Source organism: Antechinus flavipes, chromosome 5 (genome assembly GCF_016432865.1).
Source record: "Antechinus flavipes isolate AdamAnt ecotype Samford, QLD, Australia chromosome 5, AdamAnt_v2, whole genome shotgun sequence".
In the NCBI taxonomy this organism is placed as follows: domain Eukaryota; kingdom Metazoa; phylum Chordata; class Mammalia; order Dasyuromorphia; family Dasyuridae; genus Antechinus; species Antechinus flavipes.
Window position 1 is genome coordinate 204,041,129 of NC_067402.1, and position 17,219 is coordinate 204,058,347.

The 17,219-nt window shown below is 33.5% G+C and overlaps 1 protein-coding gene across 1 annotated transcript in view; it reads left to right on the plus strand.

Annotated features, from left to right (window-relative positions):
- The window catches only part of PRICKLE1 (prickle planar cell polarity protein 1), a 146,524-nt gene extending 130,148 nt beyond the window's left edge, over window positions 1-16,376 (plus strand). Inside the window, exons 3-8 of the mRNA XM_051963553.1 lie at window positions 9,146-9,259; window positions 10,172-10,309; window positions 11,308-11,511; window positions 12,096-12,282; window positions 12,537-13,391; window positions 14,138-16,376. Coding sequence (XP_051819513.1) covers window positions 9,146-9,259; window positions 10,172-10,309; window positions 11,308-11,511; window positions 12,096-12,282; window positions 12,537-13,391; window positions 14,138-14,985 — 2,346 coding nt within the window. The 3' untranslated portion in view covers window positions 14,986-16,376. The remainder of the gene's footprint in view (window positions 1-9,145; window positions 9,260-10,171; window positions 10,310-11,307; window positions 11,512-12,095; window positions 12,283-12,536; window positions 13,392-14,137) is intronic.
- The last annotated feature ends 843 nt before the right edge of the window (window positions 16,377-17,219 follow it).

Here is a 17,219-nt window from a genome sequence, read left to right on the forward strand (position 1 = left end):
CCAACAGCAAGAGATACAAAGAGAAATTCCATTCAGAATAACTGTCAATAGCATAAAATATTTGGGAATTTATCTATCAAAGGAAAGTCAGAAATTTTATGAGCAAAATTACAAAACACTTTCCACACAAATAAAGTCAGATTTAAATCATTGGAAAAATATTAAGTGCTCTTGGATAGGCCGAGTTAATATTTCTTGTTCTTAATGAACTTTTTCCCCTTATCTATAGTTGTGTTAGATAATTTCTTCTTTTTCTCTTCCAATTTATTGATGACATTTTTTTTTTTTGGCTGAGGCAATTGGGGTTAAGTGACTTGCCCAGGGTCACACAGCTAGGAAGAGGTCAGGTTTGAACTCAGGTCCTCCTGACTTTAGCGCTGGTGCTCTATCTACTGCACCACCAAGCTGCCCTGATGACATCTTTTCTTTCTAAGTCATTTGCAATATATTTCAATATATGATGTGAGATGTTGGTCTATCAGTTCACTTTCCTATCCCCCCTTCCCTTTTTTTGTTGAATAGTGAATTTTTATCCCAATAATTTGAAATTCTCAAGTAATGGGGCTACCAGGCTCATTTTGTATTTTGTAAGCCTGTTCTGTTCCACTGGTTGACTTCTCTCAAACAAATTACTTTGTAGAATAGTTTGAGATCTGCTATTGCTAGGCCCCGTTTTTTCCCCATAAATTTCCTTGAGATTCTTGACCTTTTGTTCCTTCAAGTGAATTTTGTTACAGCTAGCTCCTTATTAGTGTGATTAATGAATCCCTTGAAGCGGGTCCCATATTTCCACTGGACTGGAACAAGTAACCATATTCTATATAATTCAAAACCATAGCTTTGAATAATGCATATTTTAATATATGTGACCATTTCCCAGGATTCATTATTCCTAGTAATTGAGACATAAGCGTATTATTATTTTTTATAGGTCTATAAAAGTAATCCTTTAGCATTTTGTAAATTGTAAAATTAATTTGGGTGATATCGTCATCTTATATTGGCTCATCCTACCTTTTAAGCAATTAATATTCCTCTGCTATTGAGATGTTTTTGTTTATACAAAGCAGTTACCCACATGTTCTTTAAGTTATTTAGTCTCCACTTACTTTTGAATCTTTGATTTTTCTGCATTTATTATTATAGAGTTTTTATGTCTAATATATTATAATTTTTGTAAAGATACCATATATATATCTGAGAAATATATTTTTAGTTCCCATTTTTTTGTAAAAGTGCCAGGCAGAGCTGAGAAATATATAATTTTAAATTTTCACTTCTCTAAATAGCCAGAAATATATTTAACTTTTCTAAATTTTTTTCATGTTCTTAACTTTTTTTATGTTGTTAATCTTTCTGTTAGATTGTTTTAATCTAAAAGGGAGAGGTTAAGGGCTATTCTTATTAAAGTTTGACTGGCTTGCTTTTTGCATATGTGTTAACTTTTCCTTCCAGTACTTAGGTACTATCTCATCTGATACATATAAATAAGGTGTCACCAAAGTGCACCTTTAAGTTATTAAGGTTTTAATTAAATAATAAAGTTTTAATTAATTAATCATTCCTTAAGTCCCTCAAACTACACCTTCAATCTCTTTAGCCATATATGTAGATGATAACCCCCTAAATTTTGCCATTAATGACAAAGTTAACTTCGCTAACTAGAAAAATTTAGTTTTTCTAAACCAGACTAAACTAAAATTTAATTACTGTCAGGTCTCACCATAACATCTCAGTTTACCTTTTTATCCTTCCTATACATATTCTTTATTCTCAATAAAAACTACAATCCCTTTACTCTTTGTGATATGTCCATTATCTGACTTCTCTTTATTCCCTGAAAACTTCAGCCCAACACTTTGGTCATATCTTTTGAAGTCTACATTATTCTCTACTAGTGTGTCCTTGCCCCTTTGCTTTACTCATGGCAAACCTCAGTCCTTGATTACTCCTACCATCTTTTCTACTTTACTCAAATTGGAGGTAGTCCTATAAGTATGCTGATATATTTGCATGTTATTTTCTTAATATATATAGAGAGAGAAAGAGATAAATATATCTACATATAGATAGTTATAGATATGTGTGTGTATACATACATACATATATATATATTTATTCCAAGCTTTGATTCCTCTACTCGTTCCTCCCACATTTCTCTATTCCTTCACTCCTGCTTTAGCTTAGAGCCTTGCTTCTTGCTCTGATGAAAAAAAATAGGGGCCATTATCTATGAGTTTCTTTCTCTTCATCTCAAAACCCTTTGACATTTATGTCCTATTTCCTTCCTTTAGTCTTTAACCGTAAAGGTAGCTCTTCTCCTTTCTGGGACCAACCCCTAACATGTGTACCTGATTGTATCCCCAACCCTGGTTTTTTTCCCAACAGGTTGCATTCTCAATGATGTCCTTCCTGATGCCCTGAATGTTCAACTTTGCCCTATCAAGTTATTTCTTCCCTACTATCTTAAAAATTGCTCAGGACTCCCTCATCTTAGATCCTATGTTTCCCTCCAGCTATTCTTTTACATGTTTCCTGTTTTTCCAGCCAAGATTCTTGGGAAAAAGTTATCCACACGAACAACTTCCACCTCTTCTTCTTTCACTCACTCATCATCATTTTACAATCTGACTTCTGATGTCTTGCCAAAATTGGCAGTGATCTCTTAATTGACAAATCTGTTGATCTTTTTTCAGTCTCAATTTTTTCTTCGTTATCTACATTTGACACTATTCATCCCTTTCTTCCTAAATCTTCTCTCATTTTGATAACACTTCTTTTTTTTTTTTAATTTAACTCCTGTTTTTCTTATTGGTCCTTCTCTTCATTCTGGCTTATCATTAACATCATGCTTCCTAATGATGTTCTTCAAAGTACTTTAATTCTTTAGTTCTCTCTTGGTAATCTCATTATCTCCCATAGATTTCAACTGTCATTTATAAACAGATTACTCTAAAATTTAAAAATACAGCTCAGTTTCTTCCTTGATCTTCAGTCTAGGATTACCAATTACCTTTTCAACATTTGAAACTAGTTATCTAGAACACATCTTAAATTCAATATATCTAAAATTGTATATTATCTTTCTCTACATTCTCTTCTTTTTTCAGACTTCCATATCTTTTTGAAACTATTATCACCATTCTTCTAGTGTCCCAGGATCATAATACAAACACTACTCTGGACTTCTTACTGTTTGTTATCCCAAATAATTGAATTAATTGCCAAATCATGTGCTTCTACTTTTACAACATCTCTCACATCTGACATCTTCTAATTACTAAGCCATCGTGTAGCTTAAGGTTTCTCTGCCTCAAGTTTCTCATCACTTCACATCCAACTTAGTACTGCCAAGTTAATTTTCTTCAAGGGCAGATCTTGCCATGTGAATAAGTGACTCAGTCATCTTTAGTGGCTTCCTTTTATTTCTAGAATCAAATATGCATTCTTCTGCATAGTTTTTAAAGCTGTACAATGTGGCCTCACCCTACCTTTCCAGCCTCATTGGACATTACTCCCTCTCTCTTGTTTCCTTGTTTCTGTTTTTCACATTGGACACTCCTCCTGCCTATGTTTTTGCAAGGGCCAACTCTGTACCTGGCATATACTCCTTCCTTACTTTCATTTTATAGAATCCTTTTATCTTAAGATGCAGCTCAGGCATTATCTTCTCCATGAAACTTTTCCTGATTTCAACTCTAGGTGCCTCTACTTCTGAAACTATTTTATATTTAATAATAAAATAGCTAACATTTATATGGTCTGCTATGTGTACAGTACATATACTGTGCCTTTAAGTACATCACAAATATCTCATTTGAATGTCACAAAAATGCTATTATTATCTTTATTTTACAGATGAAAAAGTGAGACAAATAGAGGTTAAGTGACTTAAACAATGTCACACAGCTAGTAAATAATTTGAACTTACTATAAAGACAAATTTAAATTTGGATCTTCCTCACTCCAGTACTGCTGTTTTTTATCCAGTATACTTGCCATATATGTACTTATTAACTTTTTATTTATGACATACATATAGTTATCTAGAACACATCTTAAATTCAATATATCTAAAATTGTATATTATCTTTCTCTACATTCTCTACATTCATCTACATATATGACACATATATATTTATGACATATATGACACATATATGACAGATATGTGACTACCATATATCTAGTAGGGTAGATGCTTGCTCCTTTCTCTCCTTGGTGACATTGTCTAAGGTCATGATTGCTATCCTGGCTTTTTTTAATTATCTGATACTATAAATGCTCCATTTTTAAAATTTAAAAAATCCCATTTATCATTATGAATTTGATGTACTGTAACATGAGCATTTCCCTATGCAAAAAAAAAAAAAAAAAGGAATTGATATGAAACCATGAATCTTCTTACATATTCTTTTTTAAAGTATGTTTCAAATATAACGTATTAGTTTCAACATGGCATAAGTTCCTCTTTAAACTTCCTTCTCTTTTTTGTGCATTTCAAAGTAATTTGCTGACACTTTTTTTTCTTTCTTTTTTGAGGAAAGGGGAATATATCACTGTGAGTATCCCTCGCACTGTTCCTCCTTTCAAATAAAAGCCCTCTCTTAAAACAGGGAAGTTTGGTCAAGCAAAACAAATCTAACCATTGGCTGTGACTAAAATGTATTACTCATTCTGTACCTCTAATTTAAAACCTTTCTGCCAAGAGGTCACAAATATGATTCAACCCCAAGCATCTAGAGTCTAACTCCTTAAACTGTGGGTTTCAACTCCATAAAGGGTTTTGTATATGGGAAGGGCTCACAAAATTATTATTTATTATCATAATATATTATATGTTAATATCAGTATATCATATGTTAATGTTAATAATACATTTTGATTTTTATGCCTATTTTATAAATCTATATATCCAGGGTTACATAAAATTTCTTACATAAAAAATGAGTCACAAGTAGAAAAAGTTTAAGAAGCCCTATTCTAGAGTTTTGATTATTACACTGATTATTGTTTTGAAGTCTTTTACAATTGGTTTTGATTCTCCTTTCACTCTACATTACTTCATACAATTATTACAAGTTTCTCTAAATTAATCTCTTCCCTCATTTCTATGAAGCAATTATATTCCATATATTTATACACAGTAATTTGTTCAGTCATTCCACAATTGATGAGTACCACCTTGTTTCCAGTTTTTGCTAGAACAGAACTTATTTTAACTCGAAATTTTTATATTTCAAATGTTTCTGACTTCTAAATTCAATCTTATTATCCTGTTTTATCATCCTTTTTTATAATTGCTAATTGTGTATTTTCCTCAATCATACCCTCTTATACTTTTTCTTCTCTTTTCTTCTTATCTACCATGCTTTTTTTTTTTCTCCTCTGAGGCATTTGGGGTTAAGTGACTTGCCCAGGGTCCCACAGCTGGGAAGTGTTAAAGTATCTGAGATCAAATTTGAACTCAGATCCTTCTGATTCAGGACTGGTGCTCTATCCACTGCACCACCTAACTGCCCCTACCATGCTCTTTTCAAAGAAAAATTGGTGAAAAAGAAATGTTATGGGAGAAATATCTCCTGAGTTCATGTGGGAGGTATCTTATGCCAAAATATATTTACCACAGAAACAACATATGGAAGTAAAAAACCTAAGTTGTATTATTTTATTCATAGCATAGGTTCAGGCCTCAGAGAAAACAACAATCCTGAACAAAGATTAGGATTCTAACAAAGGTTCTTATAGGCAAAATTACATCAAAATGAAAGAGGAGGAATTTTTTTTATACTGTATTATATCATATTCCTCTTATGCCACAGAAGTTACCAAAAAAAGACAGATTTAAAATAGCGTATTTCCCTCAGTATTATAAAACTTGAACAAATGTATTTAAACAGAGTCTCTTACATCTCCTAAGCAAACAAACTTCAATGAATAAATTCTATAGGCAAACTGAGTTAGGTTATAGATTAAATTATATCTAGAGGGTTCCCAAATAGGCTAATTGAGGAAGAAGATTTACCTATCACCTAGGAGTCAGGGACTATTGTGATTCTTCCTCTGGCTTCTTATCTAAAGAACATTTAAGCAAGTTTTCAGATCCTGAAAGATTGATTTTAGCTAGCTAAACATTTTTCCACTAGGAGAAAGGGTCCTAATCTTCCTTTAATATTATTATTCCATGATTCTGGTTTTGGTCTGGTGAAGTCATTATTAACAGAAGACAGGCTTTCAGTTAAGCCAAAAGTTGCAAGACTAAAAGAAAATCAAAAATTAAACATTCTTATTATAGAAAGTAACTAATACTAGTAATCCTCACTTGAAATATTCTGTTCCTAACTTCCTTTCTTCAAGACTATATCAATATTTTATCTATTTAATCACTCTTTTATGATCCTCCAAAACCGGCCTTTTTTCCTATGCCTGTTATCTCACTGCCTCATTTTTAAACCCCTTTTCTTCTTGTCCCTGGCTTTTTCACTGTTGAATTTAATATGGGGGGCGGTGAGGGGGAGAGGAAGGGGAGAGAGAACTAAACTAAAAAGTGGGAATTTTAAACAGAAAGGAATGTTACAAATTAATATTAATATTCAAATGATCTCATTAAAATTAACTTTTATCAATTTTCTTATCCCACTCTTTACAGTGGCTACTCCAAACCTTTTAATCATTCCTCAAGTCTCTTTGGTGCTTTTTCCACCTTCTTTGCTAATGACTTTGTCATACCTGACCAAAAGAAAATTTGAAGCCCTTTACTAAGGGTTCTCCATTCCCTTTTCTGCTCATCTCACATCAGACATATATTTACACTGTCTCCTTCAATTACTTGTCAGTTGAAGAGGTGATTGACTCTGTTCTCTTCTCATCTTCACTATCAAGCCCACTTTATCCTCTTTCTTGAGGAAGATGGGTTATTGGCCTGTGAGGAAGACCCGAGTTCAAATTTGCCTCAAGACAGTGCATGAAGACTGATCTTCACAAGTGCAAAGCCAGTTTCAGACATTTACCAGCTATGTTACTTAACCCTATTTGCCTCAGAGTTTCGTCTGTAAAATGGGCTATAAAAGGAAATAAAATGGCAAATCACTCCAGTACCAAAACCCCAAAAGAGTCATGAAGAGTTAGACACAAGTGAAATGACTCAATAACAACAAAAAATAGCATATTGTCTGGCACATGAGAGGTGCAATAGAAATATTTATTCTCTTATCATCCTCTCCCCTCCCCACTTACCAACATATACATATTTCTGTCCTCCTTTAAAAAAGTATATTTGATCATATTATCCCTGCTAGTTATTGTTCTATATTTCTCTTCCATGAGAAGAGTTTTCCTTGAGAAAGCTATCCACTCTCAGTTCCTTATCTTCCTTTCCTCTCACTCTAAATCCTCAGTGATGTGGCTTTCAATCTCATCATTCAACTGAAATGATCTTTCCAAAATTACTAATGATCTCTATCACCAAATCTAATGGTAATTATCTTCTCATTCCTGATCCTTCTTAACCTTTCTGCAATATTTGGCATCGCTGAGTTTCCCTGAAACTGTTTTTCCTGATTCCTTTGCTGTTTTTTTTTTCCTTGCTGTTTTTTCTCTTCTTTTTTCTTACTGTTAGATCACTTAAAGATCTTATCAACTCCCAAGAATTTTTCATCTCTAGTAAATATTCTATTGTCTTTGGGACATTTGGAACTGAATATCTTATCCATCCCTTAAAATCAGCATGTCCAAAACAGAACTTACTATCTTTACCCATAAACCCTCCCCTTTTCCCAACTTTCTTCTGGGTATTGAAGGTACCATTATACTTCTGGTGACTAAAATTCACAATCAAAAGTACCCCTCAATTGTTCATACTTACTTCAAATATTGAATTCATTATAAAAATCTTATCATTTTTGCCTTCATGGCATTCCATACATAGGTCCCGTTTTCTTTGCTCATATAGTCACCATCCTATCTTATATTTGGCTATGAGAAGTATTGAATTATTGTTTTATTTTAATAAAAATATATTCTCACCTCAGTAAGATAATTATCTTGTTTAAAATTGTAGGCAATAGTGATGGTAAGTCAAGTAACAAGCACTTGTTTTCCAGGAATTTTTTTAAGAATTGTGGAATAACAAGTTGAAGCAGGAAAAAAAAATAGCTCCTGACCTTAAGGAGTTTATAATCTACATGAAAGAAAAAGGAAACCTAAAAGGAGGGGGAGGGGCATGAATGTACTTAGAGCATTTTACAAAAAAACTGGAGAGTCAAGAGTACAAAGGAACTAAGACCTGGTTGCCCTGGGCATCATTCTTAAAATGTGGTTTCTGGGAGGAGCCAGCCAATCAGAGGCCAAAAATGGAGAGAGTATTTCCAGGGATGAAGTGAACTCCCAAGATGAAAAGATTTATAATGTATTGTAGAGAGTGTTCCCGAGAATCAAGAGTACAGCCTAGAGATGAATGAAAGACATAGTTGACTTGTGCTTCATCCTTAAAATGGAAATTTGGGGTGCAACCAGGCAATTAGATTGTAAGGTAAAAGATCCAATGCTACATGAAATGTTGGATCATTAATTGATCTAACTATACAACTCTATGCCAACTATTTATATCAATAGTGTTCTTTAATCACAAAGTTAGGTTAACAATTAGTGTAAAGCTTCCACAGTCGTTACTGTAAATCACGCATCTTTAAAAAATATGTAAGCAAGAATTTAAAAAGTTAAACAAATTTTGTCTCAGCAATGTATATATAAAACTGGAGAGCATATTAAATTTATTTTTATTCAGTCTGGTTGGCATTTGTACAATTTTATAACGGTGTAGTCAGTTGTAGATTGCACTTTATAATTTCATTTGATTTGCTGACTGACACTAAGTAGGTATCACTCATGGTAGGTAGTGAGTGATGCTCTTGAATCATCACAACAAATTACACTTTTAAAAATTTAACAGCTGTGTGCTACTTATAATCAGAACTCTCTAGTTTTACTGAATTTGCACAATCATTAGCAGATGAAAATCCTATTAGAGGTCAAAATTAACAGTGTATGTAAAAGAAGCAAATGTTTGTCTTTTGCATCTGTGTGCCTGTTTTTAATCTGAAAGTGGTATAATATGTTTCCATCATTCTTTACATTTACCTTACAGGTCCAGCTTTATTTTGCTTGTTTACCAGAAGATAAAGTTCCTTATGTTAACAGCCCTGGGGAGAAACATCGGATTAAACAGCTTTTGTACCAATTGCCTCCACATGATAATGAGGTAAAATAGACTAAAAAGCAAACACATTCTCTTGCTTTTTTGATAAGACTCAAATGTAATATCCTATTTTTTTTTAATTGAGGCAAATAAAAATTAAAATTATGTGATAAACATTGGGATTCTACCCAAAAATCCTAGACAATTTAGGGACTTATCTCACTGTCTTTAATTAAAAGCAAGATTGTGGTAGTGGTTTTCTTTGCAAGAAAAAAGTGTGCATCACATATATTGTATCTAGGATATACTGTGACATATTTAACATGTATAGTACTGCTTGCCATTTGGAAGGAAGGAGGGAGGGGAAAAGTCAGAATAGAAGTGAGTGCAAGGGATACTGTTGTAAAAAAAAAAAAACTACCATGGCATGGGTTCTGTCAATAAAAAGTTATAATTATTAAAACAAAAGAAAAAGAAAAAGAAAAAAGTTTGCATGTATAGATTTGGTTTTGTATTTACAGGCATCTATCAATTATTAGAGACTTACTAATTTATGAAATTTCATTGCTGGAATACAGAAAGGATACTTCATAATCTCACTTTTGAAATTTAGAAAATTTAGCTGTAAATTTTAATTAATTTGACTAATTTATTTTATTCTACAAAGAAGTTAATTTCACTTTTTTTAAAACATCAGGATTTAAATATAACATTTTATTTACTGATATATAAAGAAAGATTGTGTTTGGATTATACTTACCTTATACTGTGGAAATGGGGATTATGTAGAAAAGAATAATTTTTAGCTGAGTATTTATGTATGTTGAGTATTTATGTATTAGGTTAGCATTTTGTTTCTGTAACAAAAGTGTGCAATTTTTTTGTAAATTATTATTTGTAATTATTTTGTAAATTTTGTAAAAGTGTGCGATTTATGGATTTAATTGAACTAGAAGAGGTTTTTTTAAAATAAAGGTGAGGTATTGCCAATCTCTGAGTGAAGAAGAAAAGAAGGAATTGCAGATGTTCAGTGTTCAGCGTAAGAAAGAGTCACTTGGAAGAGGAACTATTAAACTTCTTTCCAGAGGACTAATGCATACAGTTTGTGAACAGGTAAGTAGTTTGTTGCATTTCATATAATTTGAAAAGGTTAAAAAGGCACAAAAATTATCCAGACAAATGAATTAAAAAAAAAATCAGGTTGTAGGTTAAATTTTTTTCTTAACCACTTAATATAAGATTTTATTCATGATAACAGAGATGCTTTTCTATAAATAAATGCTAAAATGTTGCCATTTACAGAATATATGGAGATTTATAGGTTTAAATTTTGAAAAATAATCGCGGCATAATGAAACTATTCAGGAATTTATGTAGGAAATGTATCTAACCTGAGTGTAAAACCACTATTGATTTTATAAATCAGATTAAACAGTTCTCAGAAGACTAGGATAATATATTTGAATGAAGATCATCTTGTAATGCTGGAGAAAGATAGTGATTAGAGAACAATTTAATAGTTTATTAAATGCAGAGATTTATTGGGACCAAATGGATCCATAGTTTGGTCTCAGGGCTGAATGAGACTGTAGTCTCAAAGAATCCAGCGAATTCAGATACAAGATTCTTTTATAGGGTAACAAGATACTGGGGGAGGTCCCTGGATGGGGATGACTTAATAGGGGAAGGTACGAAGGATGACATAATGGGAGGTACTGAAGAGGCTCCTGACATTCTGATGTCTAAAATAGATAAAGACCTTTATCCCATCAAACATTAAGAAGGAATAATTATAGCTTGAGGTCTAAGATACAAGACCTTTATCCTATTCAAATATTAAGAGGGAATAGTTATAACTTGAGGCAGAGTAACTGAATAGGACAATTAGGGAAACTGGGTCAGGACATTAAAAGAGAACAATGGCACAACAATCCTACTTGAATATTTTAAATAAACCAAGATCAAGAGACTTTGGGGGACCCTTGAAGCCTAGTAAAATAAAATAAACTTTGGATATCAAGTGGGTATTTGGAATTTAGTATAGAGGGAGAGAGCCTAAGAGTCACACCAAAGGCAGGATTATTTTGTAACTCTAACCCTATTATTTTTAGTGTGGAATGAAGATAAATGCAGGCAAAATTGTGGTATTTGCCTCTCGAGCTGGGCCTGGAGCATGGTGGCATCCTTCCTGTTTCGTCTGCTTTACATGTAATGAGCTGCTAGTTGATCTCATCTATTTTTACCAAGATGGAAAAATTTACTGTGGGAGGCATCATGCTGAACTGCTCAAACCCCGTTGTTCAGCTTGTGATGAGGTAAACAAACTCCCCCACCCTGACTTCTCCCCAAAAAATTAAAAAGTGAAAGTCTTCCAGTAAATTAACAAGTCAGAATTAATTTCTAACTTACAAAAAAGTAACTGTTTTAGATGCTCAAGGATATATTAGATTACATTGTACTTTAAAGGATGCAGTTCCTAATAACTCTGTGTGTGTCACTACATGCCTCTGAGTATGTGCTGCTGGGCAAATATAGTTCATAAAAATTGGAATTTATGTTGCTGAGATTGAATGTAGAATTAGGCCTCTGAGATTTCTTTGAGAGAAAAAATGACAAATACATTTTCCAGGATAGTCTTTCCTTTCAAATCGTGTCAATAAATTATTACTTTTAACCAAAGGTATAATCATGTTCATTGTTTTTCATATCTTATATATGTTCTACTTTAAGATCATTAGAGTAAATATTTTGCATCTGTTCTTGTATTTAACTGTTAGCTGAAAGAAGTAAATTTTTTTTTAGGAACCAACCATTCAATTGTACAAAATACATTTTGCTCTTTTAATGTATAGAAATAAAAGATCACTTGCTAATTAATGCTACTATGTTTATTTTTTAGATAATTTTTGCTGATGAGTGCACAGAAGCCGAATGTCGCCACTGGCACATGAAACACTTCTGTTGCCTTGAATGTGAAACTGTCCTTGGTGGACAAAGGTATATTATGAAGGATGGCCATCCATTTTGCTGCGGTTGTTTTGAATCTCTTTATGCAGAATACTGTGAGACCTGTGGAGAGCACATAGGTATGAAAATCACTCATCTCCCTACATAAGTCATAATGTTTTTGGTGATATACAAGCAAGTACAACAGATTTTCAAGCTCCTTGAGAGTAGTCTTTGTGCCTAAAATGGTGTAATCACTGTGACTGGGAGGAAAGGTTAGGGGTAGGATGAGGTGGGAAGCCTGAAAAAAAGAAAAACGAAAAATTTTAGATAGAACCATGTGTTGTAGTATAAGGCTAAAAATTAAGAAAACTTATATCTTCTTTCAAAATAGGTGTTGATCATGCTCAAATGACCTACAATGGACAACACTGGCATGCCACAGAAGCTTGCTTTTCCTGTGCGCAGTGTAAAATTCCTCTGTTAGGTTGTCCCTTCCTTCCCAAACAAGGGCAGATCTATTGCTCCAAAACCTGTAGTCTTGGGGAAGATATTCATGCCTCAGATTCCTCAGATTCTGCATTCCAGTCTGCCCGATCCAGAGACTCTCGGAGAAGCATCCGTGTTGGGAAGAGTAGTCAGTCAACTGACCAGTGCAGACAGTCTCTGCTTCTGTCCACTGCCCTAAACTACAAGTACCTCAACCTTTCTGACAATGCCGAGGACCTTCTTTCTCATAAACTGGATGATCTGAGCCTCTCACATCAAGGTGTGAATTTTGTCAATAAAGAGTTTTGGAAAAGTGAAGGAGACCAGGAACTGCCAGAAGATACTGAAGAATGGGCAGAGCATGAAGACTATATGACGCACCTGCTTCTCAAATATGGCGATAAAGGCCTCTTTCAACAGCCTAATGAAATGGACGTTCAGTCCAGTGAGCACTGGGTAGCTAATAACATGGTTACAAATAAGACTGATTTAAATAAACAAAATCTAGTCAATCAAAAATACCAATCAGAGGTGTATTGGTCACAGTCACAAGATGGATTGGATGATTCTGCTTATGGTAGTCATCCAGGTCCTGTTGGCAATAGAAAGCTCCAAGAATTGGATATGGAACATGGAGCTTCTGGATACAATCATGATCAAATACATTGGTATGAAGATTCTGTGGAGTGTTTATCTGACTTGAAAAATGAACAAAGTGTCCTGGACTCTATGGATTCTTTAGCCTTATCTAATATTACAGGTATACTTAAGGGATAAATGGGGTCTTTTATTTTAAAACGCAAATTGACACTGAAGGGTTTTTTTTTTTTAATTTAAGTCAACATAAAAGGTGATTACACAATATGCAATAAAATAGCCATTTTTGTGACCAAGCTTCACATTTATATTTGTATCATGCAAAATTGGGTTTCCTATGTGGTTTTTGGATTCAATTTTGCTATTTCATAATCTTGCCTCAATCTTAATATTAACCAGTCCCTATCACTGTTTGTGTGAACACTGGCAAGTGAATTTAGTGTCTTGTTCATTATCTTGGGGATGAGATCAGGATATGTTCTTAAAATGTAATGTGCTATATGAATCCTGAGTTAAGTTATACACAATTTTTTAAGCCCTCAATTTCACTTCCCTTCTCTTCATACTTAAATGTTTTGTTGCAATGAAATGTATAGGCATTCTTTTCAATAATTATTAAAGGTCCTAGTTGAACATAACAAAGTATATTTAAATCCTGTGGTATTTCATGAGGCTTTTGATGCTTATAGTAAATGAGGGACAGTAGTATACTTACCATAGAATCATATATTTAAAGCCAGAAGGGACCTGACTGTTTTTTCTTTTTCTTTACAACCCTATAATCCCATTTTTTAAGTGAGAAAATGTGAAGCAGAGCAAAGTGCTCTGCCTCTGTTTGATGATGAATTGAATTGTTAGTTGTCTACATTATCAGGATTACTGGAATAACCTCTTCATCTTTTCTTCTAGGGACTTCAGTAGATGAAGAAAACAAGTCAAGACCTTCATTATATTCTCTACAAAACTTCCAGGAAATAGAAAAAGAGGAGTGTGAAAAAATGAGTGATATGGGCACTTTAAATTCTTCTCCACTCCATAGAAACACTGAATTCTTAAAGAGTCTAAGTTCTGAATTATGTCCAGAAAATATATTGGCCAAAGAGAAACAAGTGCACCTACCAATACTGAGAAGATCTAAGTCTCAGTCTAGACCACAAGTTAAATTTTCAGATGATGTTATTTACAATAAAAACCATGGCAATATTGAAATCAACCAACCACCAATGAGTGAAAGGACTAGAAGAAGAGTTTATCATTTTGAGGAATGGGGACCCCGGCCTCATTCTCATTGCCACAGAAGAAGTAGGAAATCTTGCTCAGACAATGCACTGAACGTCACTACAGAAAGAAAGTACTCTCCTAAAGAGAAGCACTGGCCTTACTCTCCAGATAACTATGGGAAATTTAATCAAAATAAACACGCTCACGAGCTCCAAGCTTACGTACAAAATGCTGAGCTCTATGGACAATACGTTCATGCTACTCCAGATTATGCACCACAGAATCAAGTAGTTGATAAATTTATTAAATTTTATGGTGACGATGATTCTTTATGTTCAACTTCTTCTTCTGATTCAGAAGAAGAAGGATACTTTCTTGGGCAACCCATTCCTAAACCACGGCTGCAGAGACGTGCGTGCTATACAGATGACCTCTCCAGTCCAACCTCCGAGCTACTTAATACTCAAATTGGGCAAAGGACAACAAACTCCAAAAAGAAAAAGGGACACAAAGGCAAGAATTGTATTATTTCTTAACTCTGTAGTTATGGAGACCATGCTAGCTGTGTAGCTAGCAGGTGGTTTTAAATGCTTTGCCAACACAAATGATGACCCAACTGCTAAAGAATGTCATACACATTTTGAAAGGTACAGGTCGTCCGGCTCCATTCCTCGGATGTTACTGAGTTTATGAGTTGTGTCCATTAACTACACTGCAGGTTTTTCTATTCAGAATAAAACAAACATGGTATTTGAACCTACTATGAAACAGGCTTTAATTTTAAAAGCTGGAGAAATACAGCCACTTTTGTGAAATAGTAGTTTTCTTTTTCTTTAGAGTAATCCTTGGCTTAGATCTTATTTTGGTTTGTTTTATTGTGAAGTATGCACATTGTTAAAACTGATAGAGAAAAAATGGTGCAGTATATTGTACAAGCCCAACTTGGACTTTTTTGACACTTAGCCCATGTTACCATTGTATTTTGTTAAATGCAACCACCAAATGAGAAAACATTGCTATTTATGATATCTTTCAGAAATTTAAGTGTATCCCTAATTTAATACTACAAATGTTAATGTATATATTATACAGTTCATATTTTAAAACTGATATTTTTATATTCCTGAATCATAAGACGTCTACTGTGCTACTGTCAACAACATCACAGGATTCGTGTGAAAACCAGGTTTATTACAAGAGAAATATACATGCATGTGGAACCCCAAGAGTTCACAGTCCTTATAAAAGTTTGTATATTTATGATATTACGACAAAAGGAGGAGGAAACAGGAAAGGGCATAGCATGGGAGGGGAAAGGTGCAATAACCTCCCTTGAAAGGGAGGAACAAGACAATGGGATATTCTTTTTTCTTGGAACCACTAGACTAGATAGGAGGGTCTGCTTATCTGCAAAGGACCCCAGCTGCACAAGCATTTTTCCCAGTCTGGCACAGACTGGCTGATGCCTGTCTTGCCTCTCAAAGACACACAGGGAATTCAGCTTGGGATGCAAACAAGAGATTATGTTAGCTGGGGGAGCTTCTTCACCCTTGATATATTCAGGGCCTCCTGCATATTGTGAGTCCAGTGTTTTGGGAAAACATGGTAACACAAAAAAAGCAATAGCTCTTAACACTACAAAACTAGATTTGTTAGGAAACTAGCAGTAGCATTATGGATTAAGTGAATGTATTCAGGGTTTAAAATTGAGATAGTTAAATTTGTAATATTGGAACAAAGTTTAATTTTTTTTTTCAATTTTCAGTATTAAAAAAATTCTGTATGCATGGCAGGGCTTAGTAAATACTCTTTAACCATAATACATTTAATCTTACAAGTATTATTTATGGGCCAAGCAATGTAAACTGTACAAATGTAAAAGCAATTTTTAAAAAATACTCTTGAAAATATATCAGTAAAAAACAAACTGAAGTTTGGGATGATTTTTTTTAATATAATTCTCATGTAGTGGGCATTTTAGTGGCCATAACAACACTGCTTCCTTTGTTATAATAAGCTTAGTTCTTATTATGTTGTAGTTAAAAGTTTGTGTCTAGGATTATATTGAGGTTTCTCACTATTATAGATTTACTGTCTCTTCCTATAACTCATTTAACTTTTCCTTTTAAGTATTTAAATGGTAGGCCATTTCATATAACATTAAGTACTTTTAAAATAAGTTTTCTGGTTTTTTTATATCATCATAGCTTTCCTTAGTATCCTTCTCTCCTCCCACTCCAGAGAACAATCTCATAGAACAAATAGTACCAAAGAAAGAAAGAGAAGAGAAAAGATAGAGGGGAAAATCAGCACCTCCAATACATTGAAAACATGCAACGTATAACATTCTTAGCCTTCCCAATTCCACAAAAGTATGGCTTGGTATTATCCTTTCATGGTTTCTTTTGAATCATGCTTGAGCTTTATGATTTTGCTACATTCATTTTTAAATTTTTTTATGTGAAATGATTTCTTTCCATTTACATTGATATAGTCATATATATTTTACTCTATCTCAGCTCATGTAGTTCATTCAATGCTTCTCTTTATTCATCATGTTCATCATTTTTATCAAAGTTATATAACATTAAATTCATGTACCACTGTTAATCCCTACCCCAATTGATTGACGGATATTTACTTTGATTCCACTTTGTTGCAATCACCAAAAAAAGTGTTGTTTTAGATATCTGATGTTATATGAGGATTTTATTGGGCTTAAAAAAATTTTTTTTTCAATGGCTTCCTTGGGATGTTTAAAGGATATGAA